This window comes from Protopterus annectens, chromosome 3.part1 (genome assembly GCF_019279795.1).
Source record: "Protopterus annectens isolate FY-2018-M chromosome 3.part1, PAN1.0, whole genome shotgun sequence".
NCBI classification, from domain to species: domain Eukaryota; kingdom Metazoa; phylum Chordata; order Ceratodontiformes; family Protopteridae; genus Protopterus; species Protopterus annectens.
In genome coordinates this window covers 1,531,084,982-1,531,107,875 of record NC_056732.1, presented here as the reverse complement: position 1 = coordinate 1,531,107,875, position 22,894 = coordinate 1,531,084,982, and the positions used below count along the sequence as shown (strand labels likewise).

Sequence of the window (22,894 nt, the reverse complement as noted above, 5' to 3'; positions counted from 1 at the left end):
GACATGGCCTTCTATGTTAAGCAGAGATCACCTTGGAGTAGACAATATGTGACAGAGCATAGCTGGAGTTTTCTAAGGCGGTCAGCATAGGGCATCTGCTTTACGCCTGTGATTCTTTTAGTGTGGTATTTCTGTGGTCTTTCCAGTTGTTGCAGATGTCTTGAGAGGTACATACCAAATGGGGCATTGTATTCTATAATGGATCTAATGAGGGATGAGTACAATGGGACAATGACCTCCTTTTTTCTGGATGAAAAGCCCTTAGTGATGAGGTGTGCCACATAGAAGAATTTCCTGACTGTTGTGGTGATGTGGTTATTGAAGGTGAGACCACTGTCCACCTGTGTCCCTAAGTCTCTTATCACACTTTCAGTATTTAGTTTACTGCCACCTATGTGATAATTCACGGGTACATGTTTTTTTCCCAAAGGGGATAACTATACATTTCTTGGCATTGACTTGATGGCACCAAGCATCTGTTTCTGTAAGGCCCTGTTGTAGAGTATCCACATCATTTGGGGATTCAATAATGGCTCCCAGTTTGCAGTCATCTGCGAACTTTGTTAGCCAGAGTCGTTAGTGTTGGCCTGTACTTCAGAGAAGTAGTTGCCAAACAAGAGAGATCCCAGGACTGAACCCTGAGGTACTCCACTTGTCACTTGTCTGAAGCTGGATTTGGAGTCAGCTACTTTTGCAGTGTGGGTTCTGTCAGTAAGCCAGTTGGCAACCCATCGAGTGACGTAGGTATTAATGCCCAGCTTAGTAAGTTTATCTATGATTCCAGAGTGGGGGATGGTGTCAAAGGCCTTGGCGAGGTCCAGATAGGCTGTGTGGACTGCCATACCCTCATCCACGGCTCTGGAGACTGATTCGAAGAAGTCAATAAGGTTCAGGAGACAAGATCATCCCTTCATGAACCCAAACTGGGTGGGGTCCAGTGTTTTAAGGTTGCCAATGTCTTTGTTTATAAGTTCCATGATAATACATTCCATGACCTTGCAGATCAGGCTCGTCAGACTGATGGGGCGGTAGTTCCCGGGATCCAAGGTGGATCACCCCTTGTGGAGTGGGATAACTGTGGCTGTGCGCCACTCAGTGGGCACGAAGCCTGAGGTGAGGGTATGATTAAACATGACACTTAGGTGAGGTGCCAGTTCATTTTGTAGTTCATGTAGTACACAGCCCAGGATGTCATCTGGTCCCATGGATGCTGTATTCTTAGCTTTGGAGAGTGCATTTTTTACCTGTGTGGCCGTTATTACTGGAATTTGGCAATCTTCCAGTATTGAGATGGGCCATTTAGGAGGTGAGAGGGGGTGAAGTTGGCACTGAATCGATCTGCCAGGATATTGGCAATATCCTTGGGATCAGTATATTTAATGCCATTCTGTTGTAGCTCAGAGCAGATCTGAGCATTGCCATTTAGATTTTTGACATAGTTATAGAATGCCTTGTGGTTGTCTTTGGAATCTTTGGCAATTTTATTTTCGTAACTAGCTTTGGAGGATTTTATGAGGGATCTCAGCTTCTTACTGAGGTTGATAAGGGAGTTCTTTGCATACTGGGATTTTCCTCTTTTCTGCAACAGTTTTTTCCTTTTGTTGTAAAGTTTGTTTATGGCAGGGGACCACCAGATTGGCTTCCTTTTCTTGTAGGAGAGCATCTTGGTTCTATTTGGGATGGCACGATTCATGCATGAGTCGATGTGCTCGTACAGTGCCTTGTTTATTAGGTACATAATGATGCGTTCCATAGCTTTGCATATCAGACTCGTCAGGCTAATGGGGCAATAGTTCCAGGGGTCTGTGGTCACTCCTCCTTTGTGGAGAGGATGACTGTAGCAGTGCGCCACTCAGTAGGGACAAAGCCTGAGGTGAGGCTGTGACTGAACAGGGCACACAGGTGAGGTCCCAGTTCACTCTGTAGTTCATGTAGAGCACAGCCAGGGATACTGTCAGGTCCCATAGAAGCTGTATTCTTGTCCTTGAACAGTGCTGTTTTAACCTGTGCAGCAGTAATACTGGGTGTCTGGCAATCTACTGGTATTGCGATTGGTCCTTTGTGGGGAGGGGTAAAGTTAGCACTGAATCTGTCCACCAGTATATCTGCAATATCTGTTGACTCAGTATAGGAGGTACCATTGTGCAGTATATGATTAGTAAACTTCATTGCTTTCTGGTATGATAAACATGGGAGGACTTTATTTGCAGTCCTAAGACTCATTCTACTAAGAGGAGCTTGCATTTACAAATTAAGCATCTACAAATGTGAGCTGGTGGCACTAACATGCTTGGAAGTTTTTCTTTGTAAACTCGCTGGGGTCTCTATCGCTTTATCCTCACACTGCTTAACGAATAAGCTCAAAAGCCTTTGACGGGTTCAAGGATTTTCTCTCTGACAGGATCTTCTCTGTGAAGTTAGGTACACATCACCCCAGTGCTCCACTCTTAAAATGTGTACTCCAAGGATCCATGTTGCCTCTGCTTCTTTTCTCAAATTTCATTAACAGACTTCCCAATGGAACTCCCCAACTGCCACTCAATTAATATGCAGATAATATGGCTAGCTCTAGAGCCAGTGTTTCCAACACCACAATTAAAAAAGACCTACATTAAGACATGGCTCTGTTTTTCAACAGACTACAGAAAATGCACCCTTTGATAGAAAAAAAAACACTATGGACCTATTAAAAGCTTATATCTGTATCTACCAACTGGTACATCCTATATAAGTCCTATACATTAAGGATTACAAGCTATTTCAGATATCTAAGTGTTTGGCTCAACCAGCATTTAGACTTTCAGTATCACAATGATATAAAAAGTCCAAAATTAATGAACTGCTCATCTGGTCAGAAACAATTTCCTATATTCCCTTGTGGATGCACAGTTGGTAAAGGGATTCTCCAGGCACAACTAGAATACACATTCTCTACTTTTGCTACAGCATCAGAAAACCCTTTATCCTTACAATCAATTAGCAATCCAGTTTTCAAATTTATTACCCTGTGCCTCAAAAGAGAATTCATCCATCCATCCATCCATCTATCCATCCATCCATCCATCTTCAACCCCTTTTTCCCATTTTTTACATGGGGTTGGGGTGTCACTTCAACAGAGACAATCATCTCAAGCCAAGGTTGACACCACTGGGTTACTAGCCCTGCCTCTGTAGTTCATCTGTACCACTCACTCTACCTGTAAAACAAATGAGACCATCTGCTGCTGGGTTCCTTTGTTTACAAACTGTTAACTCTAGAATCCTTTCCTATCCTAACTGGTAACTAACACTCAGATCCTCTGGCTATCAGTGTAAATCAATTTCCCCATAAAATACTGCAGATAGCCTCCTCAAAGAAGTGTTTTTACTGATCTGAATTTTAATCCTGTTTATACTAAGTGATTACACTCTTCTGTGAAACTCCTTATCAATTTATTTCTGTTTGAATGATTGTACCTCCACTTCTAAGAAAAGTTCAGATGCTGAATAATATATGTTTTCATTGTGTGGATTGTATTTCATCAACTGGTCAGATGTTTTGTATTCACTAAAATGGCCTGGAACATGGTCCATACGAATTAGGGTTCTACTCTGGAAAACAAATTTAAGCAAGTAAATTAATAAATGCCACTGCAAATTTTCTATAATGCCACCTAAGACAGTACTTGCTTGGTCATCTATGAACAAGTTTCTGAGGCATTTAAGTGGCCATTATTTCCAGCTCGAGATCTTCTTTCAGGCTACTATTGTTGGGATGCTTTACCATCAGAATGCCGACATGCAATTGCACGGCTATGAAGTATTCGAACAACAGATGTTAGAATACTTCATAGTTCGGCAGGTTATGTGAGCGAACGTTATCATTGCGAATGGACTGTGCATTCGCAATTATAATGTTTGCTCATGTGAGGGGATCGCGTTACAGTGTGGTTAGGGAAATACATCCCTTTCCTCACTGTAGTGCGATCTCGGAGTTGGAATATTAAGTTAGGGGGGTGCAGGGGGGCTTGCCCCCCTGCATAACTGTGACTTTAGACTAGTTAGGTAGGGAGTTCCAGGACGGGTGGGAGTGCTGTTGATTTTCGGAAATGTCGCGAGCGACATTTTCGACAATTAACAGCTTTTTTCGACATTAGGGACATACGGAAATGTTCATTTCCGATGTTAAAAGTCGAACATTAAGACACATTTTATTTTGTGTTTCAATTTTTTGATAGTAAACCTGTTGGGATTATATTCCCATGAGGACAGACATCGAGAAAGATTAGCTAGGGTCACAGAGCTTACCAAAGAAGGACCTCTTCTTATCAGATAAAAAAATTGATACTCACTTTACCATAATGATAAATATGAAGGAAATTATTATTTTTTTTAAATTTCTGTTTGTTAACCAGTGGTAGAGCACAGATCCATGCAGACCTTGTCCAAAGAGCACTGTTAACCAGTAGGTATATGGAGACTGAGAGAATCAAACCTTAGATTACAAGGAGTGCTCATAGCCTTAATCCTCTCTACTAACTTGCAGACATGCCTAATATACTTTCCCTACATCTCCCTCCTCAGACTTTTCTTTCTCTGATCTTCCTCTGCTTTTTCTGTGCCAACATAGCTAGACAAAAGTCGTTGCACTGTGCGTGATGGGAGACGAAGAGTGTGGCAACATCTCAGGAAAGCTTTCTCTGAAGAGTAACCCTAAAGCCTTTGGCTAAGTCCAAGAAGTACCAAAGGTGGATCTTCTATTACAGGTTTATTGCTGTAATAAGTGCCCATAACGTTCCTTTATAATAAAAAGAAACAAATCTAAAGATTCTAAATATACAATTTTCGTGCTATTTTTACTGAATCGTTTGTAGTCTCATTGTTTACAAAAAACAGCCTTAGCTCATCTTCCAGCTTCCTTTTTTCATTTACTTCAGGCCAAAACAGAATGTTGCCAGATTTCTTGTTGCATTTCATTAAGTACCACAAATAACTAAAGCTTCTGTTTTACAAGAGATTCATTGCTTTTGGATGCATTCTCAGTACTATTATAGCACTGCATACACGGCACTGTAGACAGAAGTTTCCTAACATGGCAAATGCCAAGTTCCCTTCTTTTTCCCACATCATTCAAGCTCAGACTGGAGAGAAGGTGGTCAGAGCTCATAACATGATGTACATTTCTGTCTATAGTCAATAGGGATGAAACTGGAAAATACAAATTAAGAGGAGCATTATGCAGGTGTTATCTTTATTTTATATGCATCATTTATTCAGGTTATACATCATATTTGATATCAGCATCTCTGCTGTCTCCAGCCTACATGGATGTGGATCATCATCACAGAGGTCATTCTTTTAAATTAGATATCTGCAAGTTATAGTTCGTTCATATTTTTGTTACCCACCATAATCTAATTCAGGACTACAGGGGAGACAAAGCCTATCCTAGCACTCAGGCAGCACAAAGAAGAGAAAATAATCCTCTATGGTTGTGAAAAAGCTGTCAGTCCATTTCATAGTGTGTGTGTGTGTGTGTGTGTGTGTGTGTGTGTGTGTGTGTGTGTGTGTGTGTGTGTGTGTGTGTGTGTGTGTGTGTGTGTGTGTGCGCATGTGTGCGCGTGTGCGTGTGTGTGTGTGTGTGTGTGTGTGTGTGTGTGAGTGTGTGTGTCTATCTGCACACATTTGAACAACTGCAAGTAGGTTGCACCTTGTTCACTGAAGTGAGACATCTCAAGAGATTCATGTTCCCACAGGCGCTAAATAGATTGTGAGAGAGACAGAAAGAGAAAGACATAGAGGCAGAGGAAGAGCTCTATTGTGCATGTGCATGAATATATGTATATGTATGTGTATTTTTGTATCGGCATAATCCTATAGACTTTTCACAGAAATGGTAGGTGTTGCATCACAAATTTAAGTAGTCTGGCATGTTTCTTTAGAAACTACATTGCAGTTTCTTAAGCTAGACTTCACATTGCATAATGGCAGGACCAGAAAGGTTCAGATGCCTAACATGGTGCAGTTTTGAAATACTTCAAGTGTGTTGTTAGGGTACAGTGTAAGCATTGTTATGACTAGTTACAGAAGCACTTTCTGCAGCCTTTAATATTTAGGAATTAGTTACAGATTATTCTGTATTATAAGAAGAATACAGACTCTGATAATGCTTCTTTTTTATATCCACAGTGCATTTGCAACTGTAAGACACGGGGATTCAGAACTAAGCCAAAAAGTAATTCTTTGACTGGCAAACTACAACACATGATAGGAATTTGAAACCAAATAAACAAATGGACACCAAAGGAGACAATAAATCCAACCACAGGACTGTAGATAAGTTTATAGTTAAGCGCTTTCACTCACTTTATTCAACATGACTGTCTTAAAGAAATCTATCATCTTATAAAAAGTAACCAACAGTTTTTTCAGATTTGGTAATTGTTTTTTTCAGCAGATATCAGGGGTTGTTATGGGGTCAAGAGTTGCTCCATCGTTTGCCAATATAGTAATGGCCCTCTGGGAATTAAGATATCTCTATGCATTGTTTTTTTTTAGACAATATTTTGTTTTATAGGCGATACATAGATGATTTGATTTTTCTCTGGAAGGGTGATTATGGCAGTTTTTTAACATTTGTTGAACATCTGAACCATAGCACCACTTTTCTTAAGTTCACTGTTGGAGGATTTGGTGAGTCTATAGATTTTTTTAGACCTACATCTAACCTTTGATACTGTTTCTTGGAGCTTTAAGAGTCAAATATTTAGGAAGACCACTTTTGTCAATCATTATCTACACAGAGAATGTTTGCATCCTGTCCACATGAAGGGTGGAGTGGTTAAAGATCAATTTATATGCCTTAGCAGGTTGATAAGTGAGTATTCTGTCTTTCTACATGAGGTAGATAGATTGACACAGTTTTTTCTTGAGAGAGGCTATAATCTAGTCTGGCTCAAGAGGATTATTCAGGAAGTACTGATACTTAGGAACACATCTGCTTGTCCCATTTTGATTATTAAGGACACTCTTAGGGGAGTGACTCTTAGTGTTCACTGTAAAGATTCTTTCAACTTTTCTTTAGCTTTACCCATCCCAATATGTAACGAGATGGTCTACATTAAGAGAATTTTATTAGATCATTGGAAGGTTTTGATGGGAAACACTGAACTAACAAGGACCTTGGGTGACAGACCACATTTCTCTTACAAAAAGACTACCAGCATTAAGCATATTTTGGAAAACAAGAATAAATTGATGGCTTTGAATTCTACATCTAGCCTTGTGGAAGATGTAAACAGTGTAGATTTATGTGTAATGTGTCCAGTATTGAATTTAAACACATAGGGAGGAGGTTCTGGGCTAAGGACCATTATACCTGTAACACCACCAATGTTGTTTATTGTGCTACTTGTGACACATGTGACAAGTTTTACATTGGCAAAACCATTAGATCTCTACAAAAGAGAATTTATGAGCACTGTTTAGCTATTAGAAAAAGGGATGGAACTAATGCTTTGGCAGTGCATGCTGCAGAATGTTCACTATTTAAGAAATTTTCTTTGTATTAGAAAGGGTGAATACTGATCTGTTTACAGGTGACTATAAAACTTTACTGGAGTGTAGAGAAAGTTTATGGCAAATTGTTTTGGTTGCTGATGAAACTCCTGGCCTTAACAGTACTATTAACATCAAATGTTTTTAAACAATGGCCAGGAACAGGTAGTTTATTATGTTTATTATTTAGTAATTTTTACTGTGCACAGATATTTTATATATATATATATATATATATATATATATATATATATATATATATATATATATATATATATATATTTACATATTTTATTATAGGTATACTGTTAACACATAATTCATTATATTATTTTATATATTATTGAATTTACATATTTATCAAACAGATTATTTCATTATTACTTTTTATTAGATGATAGATTTCTTTAAGACAGTCATGTGACATAAAGGATTTGAATTCAATAAAATGGTTGTTCTGAAGAAGCTCATGGTGAATAAAGTGAGTGAAAGCGCTTAACTATAAACTTATCTACGGTCCTGTGGTTGGATTTAATGCCTCCTTTGGTGTCCATTTGTTTGTTTGGTTTCAAGTTCGTTTGGAGTTTGTTTTAATTCACATAATAGGAATTCTCTGCCTTCCTGGTTTCTGTGAAGATGTGAAAGGATGCAGGCCTGGTTGTGGTTATTAAGAATCTTTCTGTTGCTTGTCATGCATCCCAGAGAACATGCTGGCAACCTTTGTGTAATAAAGAGGCTCGCTTTCAACAGGACTTGGCGTTGCTCTCTCATACTTGTCTACCAGAGAAATGACCACCTTGTGCATCTACTACCAGCTGGTTCCCAAATCAAGACCAGTTCAAGCAGCTAATATAATGGGAGCTTTGTAGGGGACCTCCTTGGCTTTCAGAACTGAGAGTCTGATATATAATCAGTGCTAAATATGGCACTGGTTGTGGAGGTTTAATGAGTGAGGGTCTGATATAATGATCAGTCCTGAGAATCACGTGCTATATGGGAAGGTTTAATGAGTGAGGATCTGATGTAATAACCGGTACTGAGTAAGGTGCTGGATGGGAGGGGGACTAATAAGTGAGTGTCTAATGTAATAATCAGTACTGAGTTTGGTACTGATTGCTGAGATTTAAAGAGTGATGGTCTGATATAATGATCAGTCCTGGGAATCATGTGCTGCATGGGAAGTTTCAATGAGTGAAAGTCTGATGTAATATCTAGTGCTCAGTATGGTGCTGGATGGGGGATTTAATAAGTGAAGATCTGATGTAATAATCACTACTGAGTATGGGACTGGATGATGGGTTTAATAAGTGAGGGTATGATATAATAACCAATACTTAGTATGGTACTTGATGGGAAGAGGTTTAATAACTAAGGGTCTGATGTAATAATCAGTACTCAGTATGGTAATGGATGGGGAGGACTATAATAACTGAGGGTCTGTGGTAATAACCAGTTGACAATATAGCACTAGCTGGGAAGGTTTAATGACAGAAAGTCTGATATAATACCAACTGAGATGGTGCTGAATGGAGAGATTTAATGAGTAAACACCTGGCATAACAATCTATAATAACCAATACAGAATACGGTCCTGGTTGGGGAAGTTTAATAACTGAGAATCTGATATAATACCAATTACTGAGATAGTGCTGGATAAAGAGATTTTAATGAGTGTCTGATATAATAATTTATAATAACTAATACTGAGTATGGCACTGGATGGAGAGATTTAATAGCTGAGGGTCTGGCGTAATATCCAGTATTGAGTACAGTGCTGGATGGGAGGTGGTTTAATAACTGAGGGTCTGATGTAATAACAATTGCTGTGTATGGTGATAGATGGAGGGTTTAATAACTGAGGGTCTGATGTAATAACTAGTACCAAGTATGATCATGAATATAGAGGGAGGGGTCTAATAACTGAGGGTATGATATAATAGCCACTACTGAGTATGGTACTTGATGGGGAGGAGTTTAATAACTGAGATTCTGATATAATAACCATTGCTGAGTATGGCTCTGGATGGGGAAGTGTAATGACTGATGGTCTGATGAAGTAGCCAGTACTGAGTATGGTGCTGAGTCGGGAGATTTAGTCAGATGCTTCCTGAAGTGTGTCTTGCTGTGTCAATATGCTGAAAACATTTGTCTCTAGAGCTGGATCTTGCAATATGCCTCTTCATTCAATACATTTTTTTATTTCTGCATTTTCCTTTCCACCCACTCCCAAAAAGATGCTGCCCTCTACCAAATAACATGGGTGTTGCAGTCTTGCTTCTCAAAATTTGTGCAAAAAAACACATCATTGCAGTCCATTATATAATTTTGGAAATTAGGTTATGTCTACTGTATAGCTCAAACACCCCAAAATATGTGGTAAATGGGGAACCCAGTTAGTCCCTTAAACCACAGTGTAACTAGTTCATGCAGAGTCACAGCATTATGACACTGTGTGGAGAATTCATACAAGGCATTATGCTCCAGTTTATACATGCACTGCTCCATGGGATAACCTCTGCTGTTTCCAGCCTTTCAACAACTATGCATGGATTGTTTTGTTTCAATGCATCTAGACATACTGAGTCAAATCTGGTGTATATAAAGACAGTTTTGATTTCCTCATTTCCTCTCTACATTGTGTTGTATCTTTAAGTTGTGTGCAGTCGCTCATGTATCTTTAGTTAGTGTTCATGGAGTCCTACAGTTTTAAATTAGTAACTAATACACTGCCATGTGTAGGAATTTTTTCTGCATATTTCCATTATTGCCCCAAGATTACAGAAGACATCAGTGTTCCCATTTATAAATCACTCACCTGTAATTATCATTAATTATTTTCCTTTTCTTTAAACCAAGTGCATCGGATAATCTCTACCTGCCCATGTAGGCCATGTGATAAATGCAAAGCTTCCCAGTCTTACACCTCATGTAATAAGGGCATTCTAGACAGCACTGTTATGCCAACATTTGATAATCAATAGCTCCTCCTGTACTCTCATCAGGCATCCAGATGCTAGTTGTAGCCGCACACATCAGGGTAACATCACACATGTCAAACAATCACATTGCCAAAACACTTGAAGAAAGGTAAATTACTTCTGACTTGGTGTTGTAGTATGTCCTTAAACCACTACTGACTCTTCTCTTTCTGTTTTGTTTCTGGGGAACGTTTTTTAACGATACAGCTGATGTACCTACCACCCCCGTGGGGTGACTGTAAATCGACTCCCATGGATTCAGACTTCTTCACAAACTACAGCATTACTGCCTGCCGCATTGACTGTGAGACTCGCTACGTAGTGGCCAACTGTAACTGCAGGATGGTACACATGCCAGGTAAGGCCCATCTTTTATTTATCATTTATATGACAAGAAAGCACAAAGTCACGGTATTGACACTATTGCATAAAATGCAAAACTGAGTGATGCATTCAGAGTTTGCAAGCCAAGATGTGCATATATTTATGGGCATGATTTGCCAAGTAGTTGGAAGGGTTTGCATTTTCTGTATCTGCACGTTTTGTGTCAATGCTAATTTTGGGTATAAAGGTCAGTACTTTACCTGACAGTGTATCATATTAAGGTATTTATATTTTAAATGGACATCTGAAGAACAAAGGGAAAACTCTGTAGCAAAGTACTAAAGTGTAATATATAAATGATACACCAATTGTTCAGATAACTTAGCTTGAAATATATATTATAAATAAATACCACTGTTTTAGAATAGATTAAATAAAATTATGCTAGAATGTACTTTCTGTGATGAGCTCTGATTACAGAATTGTTTCTGAAAGCGTTTAATCATACAACTAGTTAGTAGACTATAGTCCTGTGGCATGCCACATGCACAGTTTGCACTCATAGAGCATAGTACAATTACCATCTTTGGAAATGAGGAATGCAACATGCACCATTTGTGGCCCTGGGTCATGTCTACTTTTAACTTTCTTGGTCCTGAAGCATATCCCATGCACCATCTGAGGTCCTAGGGCATGTCACATCCACCATCCATGGCCCTGAAAGTTTGGAAGGGGTGAGAATAGAATCTCCCTGCCCAATACAGACACTGCAATCACTGACATATAGAGTAGTAAAGGTAATATAAAGTTGAAATATGCTGCTAAAAGCAAAAGAGAATTACATCATCAGTAAATAAAGATGTGAGGCTAAAATACATAAAAAGAAATAGAAAAAATGGAGCAACAAACAGAACATGAATAAAATCCCCAAAGCTATGTGTACTGATACTAGAAATCTAAATAAAAAGATTACGTATCCAGCAGCTGTCATGGCTATTCCAGGGCCATCAGCTCAGACTTGACCATAACACAAAGATGTGATGGATTGGAATAGAAGGGGTGAGATAATACGTGAAAGGAGGAATATGAAAAATATAAAAAATAAAGGTGGAGGTAGAAGTCCTGCTGTTTACTCTGGATCAATAAATCCTTCTGGAGATCTACAGACTGGGAACATTCACAATCTGTTATCAAATGGAGGCCTGAAATGCCAAGGAAGTTTTCGAGGAGGGAAAGAAAGAAAAAGAGAGAGGAGCAGAGGAAGGTTTAACTAAATACGGACATTTATAATATTTTTTCAGTAATCCTTCTGATAATAATACTGGTAGAATTAATATTTGAATCTTACCAATGAATAGTTTACTGATGCACAATTAAGTACTTTAAGTAAGAGGTTTACTTTTATTCCTGCCAGTAGAAGTAATATTTGTAGGACCATGAAAGAATTTAGGTTGTATGTGCGTAAACTGAATTTAGCATTTTTATTTCATGACTCTAAGCTAATAAACAGGGAGCTACATAAACCACCTACATATATACCACCCCTCATACCTACCCTTCAAGTCTTTTAAGATAGCTGTGAGGATGAATTATTCCACAGCTTGCAGAACAGGGCAAATTTTAAATTTTGAAAGAAGAAAAGGCACTACAGAATCAGGAAATATGTCCCACCTCAGATTTATGAAGGTGAATAAATGTGGGCCATGGTAGTAATGTATGTACAGGACTATATCAATAATACTGAAATGATGTTGAACAATGTAAATGAATATAAAGAACTTGGGTTATATGAAATCCATGAATCTTACAATAATATACATCAAGTTTTATTGGATTTATTGGCACAGTGTTGGGGTCCTCTGGCTCACCACGTTTGCCAACGACTGTAAACTGGAAGCAATCACTGACTCCCAAAACAATGTTGACATCCTACAAACAGGCTTAAAAATGACAAATGACTGGTGCCAAAACCATGGTCTGAGACTAAATGCTAAAAAATGCATAATCATACCTTTCAGTAAATCAGATATTCCTGCAAATTATAATATTGCTAGCACACCCCTAAAAGTAGACCCAGTGGTGAGGGACCTAGGAAAACAGATAGATAGTAACATAAACTTTGACCAGCAGGTAACTACAGTAGTGAGGGAATCCTTCTGTGAGGCTCAACATATAAGTAAAGGCATGGCATCACAGTCAAAGGTAAGTCATAGTGTCATTATACTCGGCCCTCAGCAGGCCCATAATCGAGTGCAATGCTCCTTTCTGCATGTACCTAACCAGGTATTTATACCAACTGGATCAGCCCTGGAGGTTTCCCACTAAAACATACAACACATAAGACACATCTCTTATGCAAATCAACTAAAGGCCCTATCCCTTAGCTCTGTCTCATATTGTTTATTGAGAGGTAACTTATAACTGCCCTACAGGGCATTTGTGATCCAGCCCTGGTGAAAATGTTACATATTCACAAGTAAAATTATAACAGAGGTTACGTGTTCCATGGGCCTTAACATTATCCGTGACACTAACATGGAATAAACTTCCAACCTTCGTAAAACAAAGTTTGTCCCTCGCTCTCTTGAAAAAAATTGAATAAATAGATGGGAACCAGAAATTCACTTCCAGGTACTGCCCTTGTCCCTTATGGACAGCGGTTGTCTGTAAAATGACTCAGGGCTCCAACATTGAAAGACCCACTACCCTGATAATACCTCATCCATATCTGGGTATTATTGGATAGGCTTGTATAGGCTCTTGTGCTATTAGCCTTGTAATCACCTATGACCCTATGAACAAGGTTATATTGATATTGATACATATGATTTTATTTTTAACAGAGAAACAAAGATAGGTATACTATTTGGTATACCAAAAATTCATGAGAATTGTATACAATTTCTGTTTAAGTCAATTGTTTCAGATGGTGGGTCTGTTACAGATCATATTTCAATCTACTTAGATTTTTTTTTAATTCTATAGTACAAAAACTGCCTTCTTTTATCATCGCAATCCACTTAGATTTTTTTTTATTTAATCTGTAGTACAAAAACTGTCTTCTTTCATCAAAGATTTCTGGGATATATTTCGAAATTTTAAGAAGGCTGTTTTACTGATAACTGATCATGTTTACTGTGTACATGTAATATTATTTACTTCTAAAGCACAAGATGGAGGTTTGGTCTACTTAAGAGCTTTGCTGACTGAGTATACTCAATGGAATAATAAGGATATTAATACTGCATGTTTGCTTATTTTGTATTGTATAATAATTGTTTCATATTTCGGCAAAAATAGTATCATCAAATTAGAGGAGTAACAATGAGTGCTACCATTGCACCCTCTTTTGCCAACCTAGTTTTAGGTAGGTGGGAGTGTCAAATATTTGTGAATGTTCTAGATTATGAAAAAATTGTACATTATGCCAGATTTGTGGATGACCTATTTTTTTTTTTCTACTGGGTCAAAACAAGAATGTTTAGAATTTTTGGAACAGTTGAATAGTAAAAATTTACTTTGGGTGATGTTGGTCAGAAAGTAACCTTTCTTGATGTGGACGTTTGATTACATCTAGACAATAAGAAATTTAGCAATGGGTTACATAGCAAAGATACAGCTGTGAGTATTTGTTTTACAATAGTGCACATTCTACCTTTGTAAAAGGTAATATCCTTAAAGGTCAATTTATTCAAGCATCTAGACTGATTACTGATGGAAAAAATGTTTTTAGAAGAAATTCATCACATTATTCATCTTTTTAAGAACAGGGAGTATAATATTATTTAAAAACAGCTAGTGAAGTTATAGATCATAGATATGTTTGTTTTCCTCTGATTCTTTCAAAAGGATTTGTAAAACAAACCAGTACACAAAAAATGTTTTTTTAATGTATACATGATTGTAGATCATTATAATATTATTAAATGTTTAGAAAATAATCAGAAAATAATTAAAGGGAAAACCTGAGCTTATTATAGGTTCATAGGTTCATAAGTTGATACTAGGCTATCAGCCCTAGGGCCTATACAAGCCTAGCCATAACAATCCCCGGCTATTTCTTCCCACAGTATTTACTTCCCTGGACCCCTGTCTAGCAGGGTGATTGACATGATTCCCGGGGTGAATTCCCTATCTCCCATCCAATCATCAAGGTTCCTTTTGAAGAGGGCCAAAGAGGCGCTCTGCTTGACATGTATGAGCATTGAAGTTATTGGTGAAAGACCAGATATCATTAATAAAAAGATCAATACTATTAAAAGTATTTTATGCAGAGATGATACTGAGATTTTAGTATGTAATGCAAACAAACAGAAAGGTTCATAGGTTAATAGGTATGTACTAGGCTATCGGCCCGAGGGCCTACGTAAGCCTAGCCAACAAGGTTCCCTGGCTTACATCACCCAAGAAAGTTATTTTCCTATGCCACTGTTGAGTAGAGACACAGAAGTGATCCCCGGGGTGTATTTCCTATTTCACATCCACTCATCAAGATTTTTCTTGAAGAGTGCTAATGAAGATATGCTACAGAGTAAAGCTGGAGTTTTTTGAGACGGTCAGTGTAGGGCATCTGTTTGAGGCCAGTAATCCTCTTTGTGAGGTACTTCTGTGGCCTTTCCAGCCGCTGCAGATGTCTTGTGAGGTACATTCCAAAAGAGGCATTGTACTCTATAATGGGTCTAATGAGTGTCGAGTAGAGGGGAGCAATGACCTCTTTTTTCCTGGGTGAGAACCCTTTTATGATGAGGTGTGCCACGTAGAAGGACTTCCTGACTACTGTGATTGATGTGACTATCAAAGGACAGACTACTGTCCACCTGGGTCCCAAGGTCTCTTATCACACATTCGGTGTTAAGCAGAAGTAGACTGCTGTCTATGTAGTAATTCATGGGTACAGAGTTTTTACCTTATGGGATGACAATGCACTTTTTGGCATTGAGCTTGAGGCCATGGCTCTGACACCAGGCATCTGTCTCAGTGAGGCCCTACTGTAGGATGTCCACATCATTTGGGGACTCGACTATGGCTCCTAGTTTGCAGTCATCTGTGAACTTCGTTAGCCAGAGGCCTTCTGTGTTAGCCTGTACTTCAGAGAAGTAGATACCAAACAGAAGAGGTCCCAGGACTGAACCCTGTGGTACTCCACTTGTCACTGGTTTGAGGTCAGATTTAGAGTGTGCAACTTTTACAGTGTGGGTTCTGTTAGTGAGCCAGTTGGCAACCCATCTTGTGACTTAGGGATTTATACCTAGTTTAGTGAGTTTAGCTATAATTCCAGAATGGGGGATGGTGTCAAAAGCTTTGGTGAGGTCAAGCTAGGCTGTGTGAACCACCTTACCCTCATCTACGGCTTTGGTGACTGCCACGAAGAAGTTGATCAGGTTCAGGTGGCATGCTCTGCCTTTCACAAACCTGAACTGGGTGGGATCCAGAGTTTGGAGGTTACCAATGTCTTTGTTTATGAGTTTCATGATGATACGTTCCATGGCCTTGCAGACCAGGCTCGTCAGGCTAAAAGGGTGATAGTTCCCGGGATCAGTGGTGGCTCCCCTTTGTGGAGTGGAATAACTTTTGCTGTACACCATTCAGTGGGCACAAAGCCTGATGTGAGGCTATGATTGAACATGGTGCTTAGGTGGGGAGCTAGTTCGTTCTGAAGTTCGTGTAAAATGCAGCCTGGGATGTTGTCCGGTCCCATGTGTACCTTCCCTTGTGGTAATTGTAAAGCTTGTAGATATTTTTATAAAATTAATTATATTTTGCTTTATGTTAATAATCAAGTCCTTTACCTTAATTGTAGAGGTTTCATGTTAGTCTAGCATTTTGTTTTATATTGCAGTCTGTGAAGGGTGCAAGGCATTATGGAATGAGATCAAGAAGTTTTAAAGTTTTAAAAAGAGTGAATTTGATTTATTAAAAAAAAAACAGTACCTACAAACCCCAAAAATTATGTAATAGCTTTAAGTGCTTTCGTCCTTGGTACAATGGACTTCTTCAGAACACCATATTAACAAGCAGAAACCATTTTATAACTTTCACATATATCACATGACTTGATCGGCTAACACACAAATTTCTGAAACATGTTTATGATATCAAGACTAGAGATTCCAATAATGTTTTATATAGGCATATTTCTGTACATCTGGAACATAAAAAAAATTTTTTTGGTTTAGAAAGGGTTTTAATGGATGCAAGAGGGGGAGATTATATGAATAAAATTGAGCAAAGGGAGGCTATCTGGCAATTGAAAATACTGGCTGATAAATCCCCTGGTTTAAATTATTTTATTGACATCAAATGTTTTTTAAAAAATAGAAAGATTAGAAAATATTGAATTTATTTAATGTTTATAACTGTAGTAGATTATTTCTATTTGCTTTTAAATTTTATGTACTATATTTCTTTAAGAAGTTTTTGTGTCAGCCAATTAACTCATGTGATATATGTGAACGTTATAAATTGGCCTCTGCTTGTTAATATGGTGTTCTGAAGAAGTCCATTGTACCAAGGACAAAAGTGTTTAAAGTTATTACTGGCTTCTGCCAAAATTTGATTTATTAAGAAAAAGAGAGATGGGAGATAAGGTGATCCTTACAAGGATGGGGAAAAATATTAGACAACTGGAAAGTTAAACTTAATCCAATAATTAATGGACAGAGTACAAAAGCCATAGGGTCTTTATCTGTCATGTAATGTATGTTTTATGAGTGAAACATGCAATGGGGCTTGGAGACTTAAAGCAACATCTTTAATCAGAAGTAGGATATGTTTTACTGTCTACTGAGGTTGTACTGGATCACTACTAAACTCAGAATATACTAACAGAAGCACTTCTGTAGATATCCAGTTGACACGGTAGAGGAAGCGCTACTGTACTTTTCTGTGTAAGAAGAGTCACAGGCCTGAAATACACCATGACAAAGGTCTTTTAGGAGTACAGGTTCAAAACTGATAAGTCAATGATCTAGAAAACAAAATGTAACTGTTTAGGAGTGGAGGAATACCAAATGAAGGGAATTTCTAATGGCAGTGGTCTGCAGATGTGCAATATAAATTGCATCACCAGCAGAGGGAAACAGTGAAAAGTAAACCTAACAGCCATGGAACTGCTCACTTGTGAAAGATGGAAGCAGAAAACTACAGAAAAAACTAATCAATTCCTCACAGAAAGGCTGTGATTCCCTAATATATCAGAGGTACCCAGTTAAAGCTAAGTATCAAGGTACCATAACCAGTCTTCGGTGAGGATATGATCACATGTTAGTGATGGAAGTAAGCTCAAGTTCTGCTAATGACAATGTATGACTATACTTTTACAACATTTATAAGGGAATCCTCTAGATAAAAAGCAGTGATAATTTAGTCATAAATTTCTGGTTAGAAGTCATATTCCATTCAAAAGTCTTTAAGAGTAGCAAACAACATATTTAAATCCCTGGATTCATGATGCAGCTCGAGAAACAATCCTATGAATAAGTTAAAAAATATCAGCACCCCAACTTCTTACAAGAAAAAGCAAACATAAAAGAGCACTGACAAGCACCTTTTTTCTCTTGTGCTTAGGATTAAGAAAGGATAGATTCTAAAATGGCTTCCATAGTTGAGCAGTACTCACACATAGCTCCTCTCACTTAGTTTTTTCAAAACATTGCACAACTTAGTAGATTTTGGTACAAAAAGTAAACATTTTCATAATATACACCAATAATTTTAAAGAGTTCCTAGCAAAGTGTTAGAACATTAATCTTTAGAAATAGTTTTAAAATGGCTGACAATAATTCCTTAAAGACAACTAAGCAGGAAAATGTTTATACAAAAGACTATACCACAATGATGGAGTTTTTACACATCTTGTTACAATTACTCCACGTATTTAATATGAAGAATTTAAAAATGTTTCCTAGCATTATTCCAGTTTAAAAGCAATTGTGAATAAAACCTGTAGCCCAACTTTCAGATATATAATGAAATATTACATCTCCCTAATTCAAGACAAAAATAGTACAAAATAATATCTGAGGCTTATAAAACACAATTTAAAAATAGCTAAGTAAATCACAACACACAGCAAACAGCGTTTTTCATGGGACAACCTCTTTTCAGTCCCTGATTGGGGAGACTCAGCCCTATACTCCATGACTCTAATTCCTTCACTGTGGGTGCATAAAACCTAGAGAAATGAAGTTTAAAATAACAGAAAAATCACAGAAACTGCATCACGCACCACCAGCAATAACAGAAAATGAAATACAAATATGTCATCTACACAACTAGTATGGTCAAATATATATACAATACTTTTAAGTGTCAAGACTGCCAATGTAGTTGCATAGGACCAACAGGTTGATTTCAGCTCTCCCAGTGTGACAAAAAGGAAACTGAGAAAAAAATGGCCATTGAATCTGACAATCTGAGTAAAATATAGTCACTGGCAAGTAATTAGATTGCCTGGATGCCAGCAAAGAAAAAATTTAGAGAAAATAACAGAAAATCCACTAGAAAACGAGAAGAGAAGAGAAAACATCAGTACTAAATTTAGTTTATCTACTTAAAGGTAGCCAGTGTACTTTTCCTTAGGGCTAAAAGTTAATGTTTAGTGAACATATGCAAGCTGTTTTTCATAACTGGTAAGGGAACAGAGATAACAAAAACAGATAGCAATCAATGTAAGTGGGAATACAGGCTGTACATGCACTTTAGTAAGAGTAACCTTAATTTTAGATTAACTAGCGCCTGTTGGTATAGCCACAAATTTGTTGCAACATGTATATTTGTTGGGCTATCCTTCATTTGTTGGAATCTACATAGTTCTGTGTACTTGTTCCACATTAGAAAGGGATGGGAGTTCTGGAAATATATTTAGTTTTTCATTTGAGTGTTTTCATTGAAGTAACATGTCTTAAAAATCTAACAAAGGCTTCAATAGACTTGAAAGGAAGCAACAGCTTAGAAGATCAACTTGCCAAACATTTGTGTGTGCATTTAACCAAAAGCTGAAAATATGCATTCAAAGGACTGTCATGTATAATAGGTGGGAGTAATAGGTTTTATTATAATGGCTACTCTGTCCATATTATCATGGAATGTAAATGACCATACATGTATGGACACAAAGCAAAGAATATTTAATTATATTACAAAGTGGTGGGTGCAAATAGAACTACTGTAGGATGCACATTTGGATAGAAATGAGCATGCAAATTTGACAAAGAAAGGAATTCAAGATGGACATGTCACAGAATATCAACAACAAAGGAGAAGAAGATTAACAATATTGATTGCTAGGAGAGCTCCAGTAGTGATAGAAGAGTAAAGAAAAATATAATAATAGTAGATTTGTGGTAGCAAGGCAGGAGGATTACATTGGCAAAAACTGCTGTTATAGAACTTTAAAAGATTTTGGAGAAATAATCAATTTTCAGCAGGGAATATTATTTATGAGTGGAGACTGGTACTTGATTTTAATAGTGAGTATTTATCAGCAAGACCTAGAAGGAATAAATAACAAAAGAGGGTAGCTTTCTGAAGAAATAAATGAGAATATTCGGTACGCAATATGTGAATTCAGTAGTAGGAAATCAGGCAGAATTTACATATTATTCACTAAGGTACAATAACTGAGTTACAATAGATAGAATTTATATTTCATAAGAGCTTGTGCATTTAATTAAAGGCGATGACACACATTCAGTTAGTTATTTCACATCATGCACTAATAAAAATTAAGGTAAAGATGGACAGTAATAAAATACAAATTAGGCACCAAGACTTTACTTACCTGTTAAAAAGAGAGAAATTTAAGAAATGGGTAGTAGAAAATATTCATGGAAATGGTTCAAGAGTTATAGGTTCATAGGTTCATAGGTTCATAGGTGTGTACTAGGCTAATGGCCCTGGAGCCTTTACAAGGCTAGCCCAAAAAAATTGCCTTGGCATCATGCCACCCGATGATGGTTCATAGGTTGGTACTAGGCTATCAGCCCTAGGGCCTATACAAGCCTAGCCATAACAATTCCCTGGCTATTTCTTCCCACACGATTTACTTCCCTGGACCCCTGTCTAGCAGGGCAACTGATGTGATCCCCGGGGTGAATTTCCTTTCTCCCATCCAATCGTCAAGGTTCCTTTTGAAGAGGGCCAAAGAGGCACTCTGCTTGACATGTATGGGCAATCTATTCCAGAGTTTGGGGAGTCTCTGGGTCAGGAACAGACTCTCTATCCAGTAGGCCAACTGGAGTGATCCCTGGGGAGAACTTTCTGTTACCCATCCACTCGTTGAAATTCTTCTTGAAGAGGGCCAGCAAGGTGCTCTGCTTGACATGAATGGAAAGCATATTCCAGAGTATGGGCAGTCTCTGGGTGATGAACCTGTCCCTCCAGCATGTTCTATTGATTGCGGTAATGAGGTTGTGATCTCTGGAGTGTGTGGTGTGGGGGAATTGGGATTTCTTTAGATGTAGCATTTCAAGTAGGGCCGGGTCAGACATGGCTTTATAAGTCAAGCAGAGATCACCTCTAAGCAGACGATAAGAGACTGAGAACAGCTAAAGTTTCTTGAGTCTGTCTGTGTAGGACATGTGTTTAAGGCCTAGGATCATTTTCTGAGGTACTTTTGTGGCATCTCCAGCTATTGTAGGTGTCTGGTCACGTACATGCCAAATGGGGCGTTATCTGGTCTAATGAGGGATGAGTAGAGAGGGATGATGACCTCTTTCTTCATGGATGCAAAACCTTTGGTTATGATGAGATGTGCCACATAGAAGGATTTTCTCACCACAGTGGCAATGTGGTGGTTGAAGGTGAGGTTGCTGTCGATCTGGGTGTCTAGGGAAGATGAGAGTTTCATCATAAGAGATAGTTAGTGAGTAGGGCGAAATGAAAATTGAGTTTAAAATAGGGTAGAAATAAAACAAAAAGAGATATGGGAAAGATGTAATGGGATTTTTTACAGGGCCAACAAAGGTCAAAGTAGTGCAGAATTAGTGGAATCTGACAAAACAAGGAGAGGAGCAACTATGGAATGTTAAATGGAAATAAGAGGGTGTTTGGATAAGATGCATGAGTTTGTAAAGGTTTATGTTAAGTGACTATTCTGATAATAACTCCAGAGCTCAAAAGCTTTTAGTACAAAGAACTGGGCAACAGAAATTAGAAAAGGTTATCACCAAACTCAGGGAGACTATGACAAGAAAAATAAGCAGAGATCCTATAAAGGTATTAGAAATACTTTGGAAATTTTATAAAAATTTGTGTAAAGTAGAGAAATATGTAAAACTAGAAAAGGCATGTGGAATCCAGGAAAAGGCGCACATGAAAATATTTATGAAAGACTTAATAATTACAGAATAATATGAATATGAGGCTCAACAATTAATAGCAAAAATCAGAAGAAATGAAATATGAATGGCGACATGTAACCAATCAAAAGGGAAGTCTCCAGGAACAGGTGGTATTTATGTGGAAGTCTGGAAATTTGGAGGGAGAAAGTAATAAAGATCTGGAAGATTTTGTTTAACAGCATTTTAAAATGGAGGGGGGGGGTGCAACATCTTGGTAAAAATTTTGGTGGCTGCACTGCCTAATTTTATAACATGATTATAAAGTGTTTAAATCTACACTACCTATGATAATGGCACACGTGTTGCCAAAATTGATAGATATGGATCAGTGTGAGTCTGTGTAAGGGATCAGACCTTTGACAACATTAATAGAACAATGACAATCCAGAGGGAAGCATAATGTAAGAAAATACCACTGTTGTGGGTGGGTCCTGATGCACAGAAAGTATTCAGTAGAGTCAGCTGGGATTTTATGAGCAGAGCAACTAATGGAATAATAATAATATTAATAAGGAGGATATATGAAGAGTCAGAGGAAATAATTAATGTGTGAGGGTTCCTCTCCACAAGCTGTGTTAGAACAAAGGTACCAGGCAAAGGGGTCCTCTTTCCCTTTGTTATTTGCTTTATATTTAAAGCCAATGACTAAATAAATAAGAGACTCACAAATTCAAATATATAATTGGCACAGTAATCAAGAAAAGTTAGCTTATT

General features: G+C 37.8%; 1 protein-coding gene across 1 annotated transcript in view; it reads left to right on the top strand.

The window, feature by feature from the left end:
• The window catches only part of ASIC3 (acid sensing ion channel subunit 3), a 522,157-nt gene that overhangs the window by 186,041 nt on the left and 313,222 nt on the right, over window positions 1-22,894 (top strand). Inside the window, exon 4 of the mRNA XM_044066319.1 lies at window positions 10,722-10,872. Coding sequence (XP_043922254.1) covers window positions 10,722-10,872 — 151 coding nt within the window. The remainder of the gene's footprint in view (window positions 1-10,721; window positions 10,873-22,894) is intronic.